Below are 12,958 nucleotides of genomic sequence, written 5' to 3'. Positions count from 1 at the left end.
CATGTCTTGTCTATTCTGTATCTTTTCCATGATGTGTCCACAAATTATTTCAATACTATGCAGATCTTCTCCAGTCGTTTTGAACCCTCCGGGGCCCAATTTTGGCATAACGTGTGAAGGTTATACCTCCAAACTTCTACACCAACCAGGTGCAACAGTTGACTCTAGAGCTGCTCCTGTAAATGCTTCCTAGCAAAAACCTGCACGAAACTTTGCAGAGAACCTTTAATGCAAGGACCAGGGAGGTTATTGCCAACCCACAAAATTGTAAGGGGTGGGGGGTTGCCATGAAACTAATTTTCTAAGCACTTTTTCCCAGTTCACCTCATAGCTATAGATGTCCTTTCCACCTTGTACAATTCTTTGATTTATATTATTACTACGACGACGACGTAATGATACGGTGATTGCAAAATCAACCTTTATGAAAATAAACTGGTTTCTTAAAAAATTCTGGTTCAGAGAGATTTGTGAAAAAGATACACTTTACATGGTGAATGGGGGGGGGGGAATTACAGAATACCAGATTCCAATCAATTGTCTGAATAAAAGATTCTTTCTTTAGGGAGCAATCCTATGGCAGCTAGTCAGCAGCTAGATGGCCATAGGATACGTCGGTTCCCAGAGAACCAACCTCCCCCACCCGCCCCCCACACTGCCTCTCAGGCAGCTCGGAGTGGCCCTGAGCTCCATGCTCAGAACAGGAGTGCGGAGCGGCAAAAAGGGGGCATTCCTGGAGGCATTCTGGGGCAGGGAACACAGAAATGCTGGTACGACACATCCAACAAGTTGTCTGGCAGCCACTTCCCCTGCTCCGCCTTCCCGCAGCTAGACAGCTGAAATCAGCTGTCTAGCTGCAAATGCAGGGCAGCTGAAGCCTGGAGGGGATGATCCCCTCCACGCTTCTCCTGCCCTGCACTGGAGGTGGCCACTTATCCTAGTAGGATTGCTCCCTAAGTCATTTTCCCCCTTGGGCTGGGTTTCTATGACTGACCTTATGGCAGTCCTTAACAAAATATGGCTGCAATCCTAAGCACACTCCCCTGGGAATGAATTCCACACTAAAAGCAGGACTTACTTCTATGTAACCCTGCTTAGGATTACTGTGCAGAAGACCCCAGAGTGGTGCAAAAAACAAATGAACAACCCCACAACAAAATGGGCCAATTTTTAAAAAAACACTTGAAGGGATAAGGAATACTTTGACTCTTTTCTGAGGTGGGCAGCCTATATTTATTTAGCTCTAGAGCTTTCCAACCAACTCTGATTTTCCATGTAGATGGGGCTAAGGTGTGCAAGTATGAATTCCACACCTCATATGAAAAGTATGAAAGTATGAATTGCACACCTCAAGGTAGCAGCATTATCCTGTGGAAATGTTGACCCCCTCCCAGGCCTAAAATTCCTTCCAGCAATCTGTGTCCCCATCAGTCCGTTCTCCAGGGATACATCCCAGGAAAAGCTGGTGCTTTTCATGGGTGGGGTGGGGAGTATTCCTGATTAGGGCTCTGCTTTCAAGTTTCCTTGTAAGGCAGTCAGTACCTTGCTAAAGAGACATTCACTTCTATGTCATGGCCCTGCCATCTAGACAGATATCATGAGGAATGCAAGCAAGCACCATCAAGAATGCATGGCAGGCTGGTGGTGCTTACTCGTGAGCAGGTCCACTTGCAGAAAAATGAGGGGAGGTACCTACCCTTAAGTTGTTTTGCTCACAAGTGTCCCAGCAGCATGCAGTTTCTAGTGAGAATCTGGGCTGCCTGCTCACAACTGGATCTGCTCATGGGGAGGGAGGCCTTATCAAACAGCAGGCTGGATCTCACCTGTCCAGCTCGATAAGAAATACTGAGGGACTTACTCATGAATAATCCTTGTCCTGCGCTGTGTGTGTATGGGCTCTAAATGTACAACGAGCAGCACAGGAATGTTCTGAGAAAGAAGGTGTTTGCCCCTCAGCCCAGAAAGAGCTGCATGCTGGTGGGGACACAGCTGAGGCATGCCAAGAGGTACAAAGGACCACAGGTGTTTATTAGCTAACAACAGGGTGGGAGGCAGTGCTTGGGAAACATGCAGATAACTCCATTTAACATACAGCTTTGCATGGGAGAAGGCTGGGCTTCTCCCTGGAGGGACCTTTCGTCAGCACGTGGTCCTTCATCACAGCTTGGCTCCAAGGATGTAGAAGAAGCTGGCCAGGGTGCCCACGAGCAGAATCAGGGAGCTGCTTTTCACGCTGATGGCCCCGCTGGTGTTGCACAAGGAGGACTCACAGCATTTCACGGAGAAAGCTACCAGGCCAAGGTCAAGTCCTCCTTGGGGGCAAATGGGGGAGCATCCCTTGCTGATGGACTGCTTATGTTTCTCACCTGGAAGGAAAGAGATGGGTTGTGACTTTTGCCCACTTCATTTCACAAGAGAAGCCACTTTAAACAAGGCGTTATCTAGACCACGCTGCTTCGTAGGGTTGCCAGCTGCCCAGAAAAAGAACCAGCCTGACCTCCTCTTGTGCTTTTAATGGCCGCTTGATGGGCAAAAAGCAGCATGTGAAGCCTTTTGCAGCATGGAAGTAAACATGCATTGCTTGCACAGCAAGTTGTTGCGAAGGGCACAGCTACAGTGTCTGGTAGGAAAAGCTGGCAACCTTTGTGTTTCTCTGCTGAACTCGGAACCCTCCCAACTGAGAAGCCATGCTCATCATTTACTGGATCACATACCCCAGGAGAGGAGAGTTGCCCTGGTCTTACAAGGGCTGGTTGACTCTCTTGCAACTTCGATAGCTGCTTTAGGGTCCTGACTGAAACCCAGAACAGATTCACTACCCCACTGACATCAGAGCCACCAGCCTTCACTAAGTAGAAGTGAGGGTGTAACTTGATGCCACAGTGGCATGAGCCCAGATCTCTCCAGTCTAAGCTTGCTTCCAGACACCTGGCTCCTAGCACGACCAAAGAAAAGACCGAGCTATGAGCCCGCTCCTACCCCATGTGTAACCCATCTAGGTCACTGGTAGCCACATATTATGGCTTGCCAAGCATTTCTCAGTCCAGGCAGGCAACATAAAGAGGTGTATCAAACCTCAAGTGGCTGGTAACCTCCGTTCCTCTTAGTAGGTCATCAGTTATGTAGGCCTGATCAGCAGTTTTCTTGCAATTCTAGAAAGAAAGGATCCAAGGGAGCTCATATTGTGAAAACACTTACCGACGCCTCCACCAAAATATTTTGTGATGCAGTATTTGTCATTTGAGTCACACGTCTTCATGCTCAGGCAACCCCAGTTGGAGTCTTCATTGTCACAGGAGAAGCACATCAGTGAAGATACTGCAAAAGTTCACACACACACACACACACTCATTAGACACGTGTAATGAAACAGATGCATGGCCCCAGTTCAGGAACACTAACCAGGCGATCCAGTTGCGTGAGATGCAGGCTGTTTTAAACTGGATTTTCCCTTCATTCATTTGAAGGGAATGTATTATTCCTCATGATCTCACACAGCAGCTGCATTAGCACTGCGTACACACCACACAGAATCCTTGAATTTAAACAACTCAGTGCTGCTAAATTTGGACATATACTTAATATCCCCTACATATACATGATATCCCCTACTATGCAGGGATAATTATACCAACCTCTTTTACAGTTATTGAAAGGAAGAATGTGGAACTCCCTGCCACAGTGTCTCCTCCTTGTGTGTTAAACGTTTTGTCCTAACCAAGGTATTAGTTGACTGCTCCTTTGCATTAAGTGAAGATTGGATATTGGAGCACAATTTGTTTCCAAAGCTCAGGGAATAGCACAGCCACTCTGCCTGCCATTGAGTAAGTCCATCTCTCCAGCATCACCATTTGGAGAGTTCTCTGGGTTCTACCAGTGGGTTGTATCCAGTGTTAGTCTAACTTAAGTCCCATTCATTTCAATGGGTCTACTAAAAGTGTAGGACTAAAGTAGGACTAACATTGGATGCAACCCTATGCTCTGACATCACTCTCGTTTATTTCAATTGGGCTTCTGCCTAATTAGAGATGTGCTGTGACACATATCAACCAGCCTTTTTAAGCTCTGCTTCTTATTTAATGACTCCTCCTGGATGCACATGAACATGGGAAGTGGCCTCGTGCTCTGTCGGACCAACCACTGGTCCATCTAGCCCAAAATGGCCTCCTGCCTGACTGTCCATGCCACTGTCAGGTTCTTGCCAACTTTGCTACTAAGACCCTTTAACTGGAGATGCTGGGGGGGGGGGTTGAACCTGGACCCTTCCGTAAGCAAAGTATGTGCTCTTCCACGTTCAGATCATGGGTCGTTCTGCGAAGAGGTACAGTGAGCACAGTGGAGGCTCCAGGTTTGGGGGGAACTCCTCAGGCAATCACTCTCAGAGGATCCTCTTAACTTGGAAGACGAAGGGCTTCTCCACTGAGAATTCTCCCAAGCCACCTTAGCTGCTCCATGCAAAGTAAGTGGCAAAACAGACATTACTTTAAATCCATGTCTTGCACCTACATCTTTTTCCCCCAGTTTTACTTTACTGTAGGTGCACAGGGCCAAATCCAGATCATAACAGCCCCCTTCTCCCACTTACACACACACGTCCCAATCTGGATCAGATCCCTGCACTACTCTACAGTAAAACTGAAAAGAGGCAGAAGATGTAGCTGCTAGACGAAGATGTAAAGTATTATGTTTTGGCCCTGGGAATCACGGTGCATGGCACATGCCTCTTTGGCTGCCTGGGGCCCCAGGAAAATGCCCAATCTAGCCACTGGCCTCTGGAGCTGACCCTGAGCTAACCTATGTTATCCTCTTAGCTTAGTCAGATGGCTTCTCTGGGCGGCGATACTCTGTGGGCAGCTGTTTGCGAAAGCACACCTCTCTCAGAACTTGATGACTGCCTGCACGGGACACAGTGTGGGGGAGAGAAGAATAAGAACTGTGCTAGTGCATGAACCGCGGGGGAGAAGCAAAGATCTCATGACAGGAAGCACACGGAGGAATGCAGCATACACAAGAGAATGGCGAGCAAGGGCACGCGTCACATGAAACAAGGCAGACAACAGTTCCGTGCCTTGCCTTTTCTGCTCTGGCCCTCCGCAGGCTCCCAAATTAAGCTCTGGGTCATCTTGGGTGCCCCCCCCCCCGACGTGGAGTTCTGCTCCCCTAGAAACTCAGTCCAAGCGAGGCATCTTGTGGAAGTAATTCGCTCCAGGAAGTTGCCAGTGCAATATTTCAGAAATCAGGAATGCTCTGAAGCTTGGGTGTCTCTCCCTATGATGTGAGATTTAATTAAACAAAGGGAACAAACAAATTTCTGAAGGCCAAAGACATAAAAGAGTCCCTCTTTTTTGTCAAGTGAGAAGCAGCCTGGAGGCGGGGAGGTGGAAGGGGCTGTTTAACCCCTTTCTCTCCCTGCCATTTCTCCACTCAAAAATACCTGCGTGCGTATGAAAAGATCTGGAGGGGAGGGCAATCGTTTTTTCCAGTGGGGAGAAAAACAACTTGGAAAGGGTGATTTTGAGTGGACTGGGGGGGGGGAGTTAAGCAGCCCACCCCTGCCATTCCTCTGCTAATACTGGCAGCCTAAGGGGCTGCTTTTCAGTTTCTTTGCGTGCTTGTTTAAAAAACTGGAAGCATTTCCCTCATCTCCAGTGTAATGTTTAGTTGGGGCCCGACACACTTGTAAGAAGCATCCCCACCTTGTTTAATAATACGAACTGTGGGGGAAAACGTAGGCAAACCGCCTCCCCTCCCAACGCACACAGGCTAAGGTTTGATACGGAGTCGGGCCTTTGGTCTCTCTTCCCCAGTCAGTGCTGGCCAGGTTTTTGAGAGCTGTTGAGCAAGACGCCCTGCATGCCCCCCTCCCGCAGTGAGTCTCCCTTACCAACGCCACCGTCACCAGCTGCGACCCTCTTTCTCATCACCGCCAGCGCTGGCTTGCAGAAGGCCAGGGAGCCAGGAGGCCGCGGCAACTCCTGCTCCTCCCCCCCCCCACCTCCACTGTCTGGGCCAGAGCGAGGGGCAGGGGAACAAGCAGGCTACACGGGCAAAGAGGGGGAGCGACTCCAGGAGGCTCTTGTCAGTGGGCCCCTGCTGGGGTGCGGCCATCAGGCAGTGCAGGGCCATGTCGACCCTTGAGGCTGGCCCTGTCCCAAATACTGACTGGCAAAAGCTTTCGAAAACAAAGGTCTACCCCAACCCTCCCTCTTGGGATCCTCTGAACTGGGGACACCAAGGACTGAAGCTGGCTTCTGCATGCAAAGCATGCGCTACACCGCTGGGCTCCGGGGAAACAATCTTCCGCTTGAGAATTCTCCTTCTCTCGGCTGAGCTACTGCTCTGCCTCAGATACATTTTTCAGCATCCAAAACTGCCTTAGACTGAGTCAGAAAATGGGTCCAGTTGGACCTCTCCCGTCTGCTCAGACTGGCTGCAGCTCTCCGAAACCCCAGGCGGAGGTCTTTCCTATTCCTGCCACATGAGTCTCCCTTTTTTGGTGGAGAAGTCAGGGGTCGAACCTGGAACCTTCTGCGGGCAAAACAAATACTGTGCCACGGTGCATGAGCCACTGCGGCTGGTGTCGGGTTAGGAAGAGGGCAGAAAGCACGGTCAGCTTATCAGGGAAGGGCCAAGATCTAACCGTCTGAGAAGCCCTGCTGGAAAACCAACCAAACCTGTGGACTAAAACAACCAATCCCAGCTCACTTTCTGCAGCGTGGTCACATCATCAGCTCAGTCCCTGAACCGGTTTTGATACCAGGGCTCAGCCCCGGAAGATGTGAATTAATGCCTCTGAGTATATACAGAGTGCCTTCCCCTTACCACCGATATAGCTGGCACCCAGTCGTCTGGGTTTAGGGCGACAGGGTGCCCAGGGAAAGGAGCATGATTTCATGTAAGCTTGAGACTTCAGCATAGTTTGGCAGCCTCCCCCTGGACCTTAGCTAAGGTTGCCAGCTAACCAGAAGAACTGCCTTGACCTACTCCTGCAGCTTTGTTTGTTTGTATTTATATCCCAAATATAAATTCCTCTTTCTCTCAAAGAGCCTAGGGCAGCTAACATATAAAAACAATACAACACATAAACTCATAACTCTAAAATTACAAATCTACAATAAAACCATCACTACAAAACCAGAGAACAGGTAAAACATTTGCCTGTACCCGGAAAGCTTGTACAAATACATACATCTTTAACTGGTGCCTGAATGACAAGACAGTGGGGATCAGCTGAATCTCTACTTGAAGGGAGTTCCACATTTGGGATGCCACCACCAAGAAGGCTGTCACATGTGTGGTAGCCCCACAGGCCACACTCCTCAAGGACACTACAAGCAGAGCCTCCCCGGCCAATCTTCAATCCTGGGTTGATCGATGTTGGTGAAGGTGGTTCTTCAAGTATCTGGGCCCTGAGCCGTTAAGGGCTTTGTACAGTAGAACTAACACCAGGAATTGGGTGTCATAGCAGCCAGTGCAGAGATTTCAAAGCTGATGTAATATGCTTACATCTCGATACATGTGTCAGCACGTGGGCAGTGACATTCTGCACCAGCTGCAGCTTTCAGACCATCTTCAAGGGAAGCCCCACGTGGAAAGCATTGCAGTAGTCCAGTCAGAAGGCCATCAGAGTATGGGCTACTGTTGCCACGTAGCTGGCAATAAGGACTCCTTGGCACTGAGGCCACCTGGGCCTCCAAAGGGAGTTGTGAATCGAGAAATAATCCTGGACAATTCTATAAAGCTTTGTTTCAAACCACAAAGAAACAACTGGGTTTGGGTTAGTGATGTGGGTTTTCTGGGAAATTTTAAATTGGACATTGCAAATTAGGAAATTGAACTGCAAATTGCAAATTAGGGTAATTTGCATAGGAAATTTTTCAGCTTGCATCAGAAAGTTTTCTGATATGCTAGAGAGTGATCAAATTGAGCATGTTTATTCTATTTATATTTAGTAAAGTATTTTTTAAAAGTGTCCCATGTTAATTTTTTGTCCTGATTCACTACAAGTATTTGACCTGAAATAGTTGAGGGGAAAGCAATTAAAGCACACAATGTGATTTGAATGTTATATTATTTTTAAAAAATAGAATACTAATAAAAGTTTAGACAACAGCATGTTCTTCCCTTTGTTTCACATTGTTTAAATGTAAGGGAGGGCGGAAACTGAAAACTTTTGACATACTAATAAATTTTAGCAGCCCAAAGAACTGTACATGATCTGCTGACAACCACTCATTTATTGCAACTGCTCTCCAGTGAGATTGCTGGGGCACCTTCAGTTTCGCAACTTATTAGTTCCATTTAACACTGAGGCATATATATAAATATATATATATTTCAGTGACATATATATATTTTCCCACATACTTGCTGAGGATAAACATTTGGAAAATGTTAATTACAACTGTGAAACTGCCATGTTGCCTAATATTGCACTTACAATTAGCATCCATTCATTATTACTACCAAATGTACAAAAAGGAAAATTTTCTATGGAAAAATAAAGGAAAATCCCCACCCCACGTCACTGGTTTGGGTGAATATTTTATCGCTTTGGACCATCCATCATGACAAGTAATGAGCCTCCAGGAACTCTAATTTGTGGGAGGGGTGTTCCAGAAAGACCCCCCAGCTACGACTGGAAGTCTGCATCGTTCTGTGTCATTCTCCCTGGGGCTTTCCTTTCTTTTCTTGGTCTTCCTGGCCACCATGCGTTTGGGCGCATGGACAAAAAGAAAGCCCAAACACTGCAGCAGTAATGGCTGCATGGTTACCCACCGCTGTGATGCTCCCTCTTGCACACTCGCCTCTCGGTGTGAGGGAGGCACCACCCAGAGCAAAAACAAAACATCAAAGCAGCGACACAGAATTGCACAGAACCTCCCCTCCCCATCCCACATCAGTTGCGATTTCCCAGCTGACCCTCATATCTTGTAATGGAAGACAAACACTGAGTCACCCCCTCTTCTCTGATAACAAAGCAAATCCCAGGGTTTGGAGCAAGTTGTCCTTCTTGCCTGGAGCTCAGCTAAACATGCCCTGCCCAAAGCTTCTCTCTCCATCCCCTGGTACTAAGTGAGTGCTTGGAGGAATGCTCACCCACACACCCCTATGGCTCTAAACATCAGGTCCACCCCCTACCGTGCCCACATTTTATACACAACTGAGACCCCAGTGTAGGCACATCTAAGCAAAAAGTTCCGACTCCATCATATAGTTCAAACCTCCAGGGGGAAATTGCTCCAAACCTGAGGAGCAGTTTTGCTAGATGAGACGGGTGGGGAGGAGGGGTGGATTGTAGGTACCAAGCACTGCCTCTCCTCCTTCTTTCATTCACCCTGCCCCACAAGCCATTTTGGGTGACAGGGAAGGAGAGAAAGGCGTGTCCCTGGCTTGGAAGCATTTCTCGGTAAGCCCCTTTGTGCCCCCGTCAAGAAGGGTGAGCAAAAAAAATGAGATCAATAACGTGGGGAGGGCAGGTTCTGGGCCAGGGCTGCCAGCTGCCCACTTCTGTCACACACACACACACATACCCCCTCTGAGACCCCGCCTTAAAGGCAGGGTTGTCCTTGCCAAAGCCACTCACAGATTAACTCGCATTCATTCAAGCTGCCACGAACCACAAGCAGACGCTGGATGTGGGAAAACTGCATCATGTTAAAGTTCATAAGAACATGGGCCCATCTCGTCCTGATTCACACCGAGGCCAGGAAGCCCCAAACCAGGGAATAAAGGCAGCAGCCCCCCCTCCCCGCATCTTGAGTCCCCTGCAAAAGGTATTCAGAGCCATAGGGGAGTGGTATTGTAGTGGTCAGTTTTGAAGTGCAAGCTTTACCATGACAGTCCCGAGGGCCACGCCCCAAAGGAGAGTCTGAAAATGCAGGCAGCTGTGCAGATCCATATCAACAAACCACTTCTATCCATTTTCATCTCCACCAGGAGCAGGTCTTTGGTAACGCTAATGAGTCTTAATTGTCTATTCCAGACCCACCCACTGGAAAATACTTTGTATTATGCAGAAATAGCTCAGGACAATATAGTATTGCTGGAAAAACCCAGTTTCCTACAGGCCACTGCGAGGAATGCAGCTCAACTCAGGGGGGACAGGGAAGCTTGAAGGTGGATGGGGGCTGACATCATCCTCCCTGCTAATCAAAAACTCCTGGACATTCAACCCTGCAAGTCCTACCACACACCCCCACCCACCCCCCAAGAATCACACTCCCAGGATCGGTGACCTGACTTAAATTCGCAACTCACATTTTCCTCTTGATTTTCATGTCCCAGATTTAATCTGCCCCTTCACTATTCTTTATCATCTGCACAGTTGTTGTTAGTGTTGTTATTGTTGTTGTTATTACACAATCCAGCCACCCATTCTCCCCGGAAAGCCCGATCTTGCATCAGCTGCGCCATCTTTCTGATTAACCATCGCTGCAATCCTGTCAAACCTAACTGACTGCATTCAGACAACCAGAAGCAACTTTTGCACCCACTGAGTAATGGAAAGGAAATGGCTAGATGAATTTGACTTTGCTGCTAATACACGTTACACTGTTAGAAAAGAGATCCACAGGTTAGTAGATCCCTAACCCTTAGCCCTGCGGAGGAGCTGTGAGTGCAAAGCTCGTGGCTTGCTGGACACTGCAACACCTGCTCTGCCAGCGGTACACAGGGTCTCCAATGGAGATCTTTCCCACCAGAAATCCCCCCCCCCCGAACGTTTGTCTGCAACACCTGTGGGCCCTTCCTGCCATCACTATAACCTCCGAGGTTTATTGTGGGGAACGACTGTAAGCTCCTTGGGGCAGGGCCTCTGTCTCAGGACGTGCTGCACATAGCTGCAGTGCAACAGCAAAAACAATCAACAACAATAATAAACCATTGTAGAAGAGAGGCAGCCGAAGGAGAGCACGCTGGGAGCAAGCAGATCCTTCTTTTTGTTTCCAACACTCCTACGCAAGACCACCTCCCGCATTGTGGTGCAGCTCATTTCCATGCCACCTTTCCCCCGAGTTGCTCGGGGAGACGTCCCTTTCCTCGAGGTATGCTAGGGGAAACAGGGGATGCTCAAGGTCACCCAGCCAGCCTCCTGCCATTTTTAAGCCGAGCGCCCCCCGCCCGCGGGGAGCGCCCTCCCGTTTCCTCCGCAGCCAGCTTTCGCCTCGCGACGGGTGAGCAAACGCCTCACCTCTCTGCACGCACAGCAGGGCCGCCAGGAGCACTGCGCGGGGAGCCTTCATCCCGCGGGGCGCGTTCGCACGGCGGCGAGGGATGCGGGATGCGTTCGCAGGGCGGGCGGCGTCTCTCGCGGGTCAGACGCGTCTGCTCCCGAAGGCGGCTCCCCTCGCACGCGGCATAAGGGCCGCCGGGCCGGGGAGGGGCCGAGGAGGCGTCGCCTCTGCCCCCTCACGAGGCTGCGCAGCCACGGGGCAGCCGCGACGTGGGCGGCCGGGCGGGCGTCGCCGAGGAGGGGGCCGGAATGGGCCGCCCTTCCCCGCAGCAGGAGCCCGGCGCGGCGCCTCTTCTGAAGACGCCTCTCTGCTTTTCTTGGGAAGGCGAGCGGAAGGGAAAGGGCGAAAGTGGCTCCTAGATTTGAATGCATCAGTTTCAATGCATGCACACGAAATGAATGTGTATGTGCATGTATCTCTACGTGTGTGTGTGTGTACATGGCCTTTTCATATATATATGTATATATGTATGTATGTATATGTATATATATATATATAAATAAAATACAGGTTTCTAAGAACTCGGGGTACCATGACCTGGCAAGCGGAAGGGGAGGGGAAGAGACAGGCCATGGCTCAGTGGTACGAACATAAGAGCCATGCTGGATCAGACCAAAGGTCCATCTAGTCCAGCATTCTGTTCATACAGCGGCCAGCCAGCTGCCCACGGAAAGCCCACAACTAGGGCATGTGTTTAATAGCACCCTCCCGCCCATGTTCCCCAGCAACTGGTGCACATAGGCATACTGCCTCTGATACTGGAGGTAGCATACAGCCATCAGGACTAGCAGCCACTGCTCCTCCATCAATTTGTCCAATCCCCCTTTAAAGGCATCCAAAGTGGTGGCCATCGCTACATCTTGTGGAAATGAATTCCACAGAATGTGCTGTTCGGAGAAGTCCTTCCTTTTATCTGTCCTGAATCTCCTGGCGATCAGCTTCATGGGATGACCCCGGGGTTCATCATGAGACAGGGAGAAAAATATCTCCCTATCCGCTTTCTCCGCCCCACACGTAATTTTGTAGACCTCCATCAACCTCCGATATGCAGACGATACCACCCTAATGGCAGAAAGTGAAGAGGATCTCAATAGCCTCTTGTGGAGGGTGAAAGAGGAGAGTGCAAAAGCTGGTTTGAAACTCAGCATTACAAAAACGAAGATCATGGCATCTGGCCCCATCACTTCTTGGCATATAGAGGGGGAAGAAATGGAAGCAGTGACAGATTTTACTTCCTTGGGCTCCAAGATCACCGCAGACGGTGACTGTAGCCATGAAATTAAAAGACGCTTGCTCCTGGGGAGGAAAGCTATGGCAAACCTAGACAGCATAGTAAGAAGCAGAGACATCACCTTGCCGACAAAGGTCCGTCTAATCAAAGCTATGGTTTTCCCAGTAGTAATGTATGGCTGTGAGAGCTGGACTATAAGGAAGGCTGAGCGCCGAAGAATTGATGCTTTCAAACTGTGGTGCTGGAGAAGACTCTTACAAGTCCCCTGGACTGCAAGGAGGTCCAATCAGTCCATCCTAAAGGAAATCAACCCTGACTGCTCATTGGAAGGACAGATACTGAAGCTGAAGCTGAAATATTTTGGCCACCTAATGCGAAGAGAAAACTCTCTGGAAAAGACCCTGATGCTGGGAAAGACTGAAGGCAAAAGGAGAAGGGGACGGCAGAGGATGAGATGGCTAGATAGCATCACCGATGCAATGAATATGAACTT

The 12,958-nt window shown here is 49.2% G+C and overlaps 1 protein-coding gene across 1 annotated transcript; it reads right to left on the bottom strand.

Annotated features, from left to right (window-relative positions):
- Nucleotides 1–2,007: 2,007 nt before the first annotated feature.
- Nucleotides 2,008–11,333, bottom strand: LOC146346511 (lymphocyte antigen 6E-like). The gene is made up of 3 exons (XM_084848601.1): nucleotides 11,192–11,333; nucleotides 3,199–3,318; nucleotides 2,008–2,366 (listed from the first exon to the last, which is right to left on the bottom strand). Exons 1-3 carry the CDS (start codon nucleotides 11,241–11,243, stop codon nucleotides 2,158–2,160), a joined length of 381 nt encoding a protein of 126 aa, XP_084704727.1. The 5' UTR covers nucleotides 11,244–11,333; the 3' UTR covers nucleotides 2,008–2,157.
- Nucleotides 11,334–12,958: the final 1,625 nt, after the last annotated feature.

The sequence above is a fragment of the Heloderma suspectum genome, chromosome 4 (genome assembly GCF_057233095.1).
Source record: "Heloderma suspectum isolate Gila_16-S chromosome 4, 16-S_ref, whole genome shotgun sequence".
NCBI classification, from domain to species: domain Eukaryota; kingdom Metazoa; phylum Chordata; class Lepidosauria; order Squamata; family Helodermatidae; genus Heloderma; species Heloderma suspectum.
Note: the sequence above shows the minus strand (reverse complement) of the source record. Positions and strands in the feature narration are given on the sequence as shown.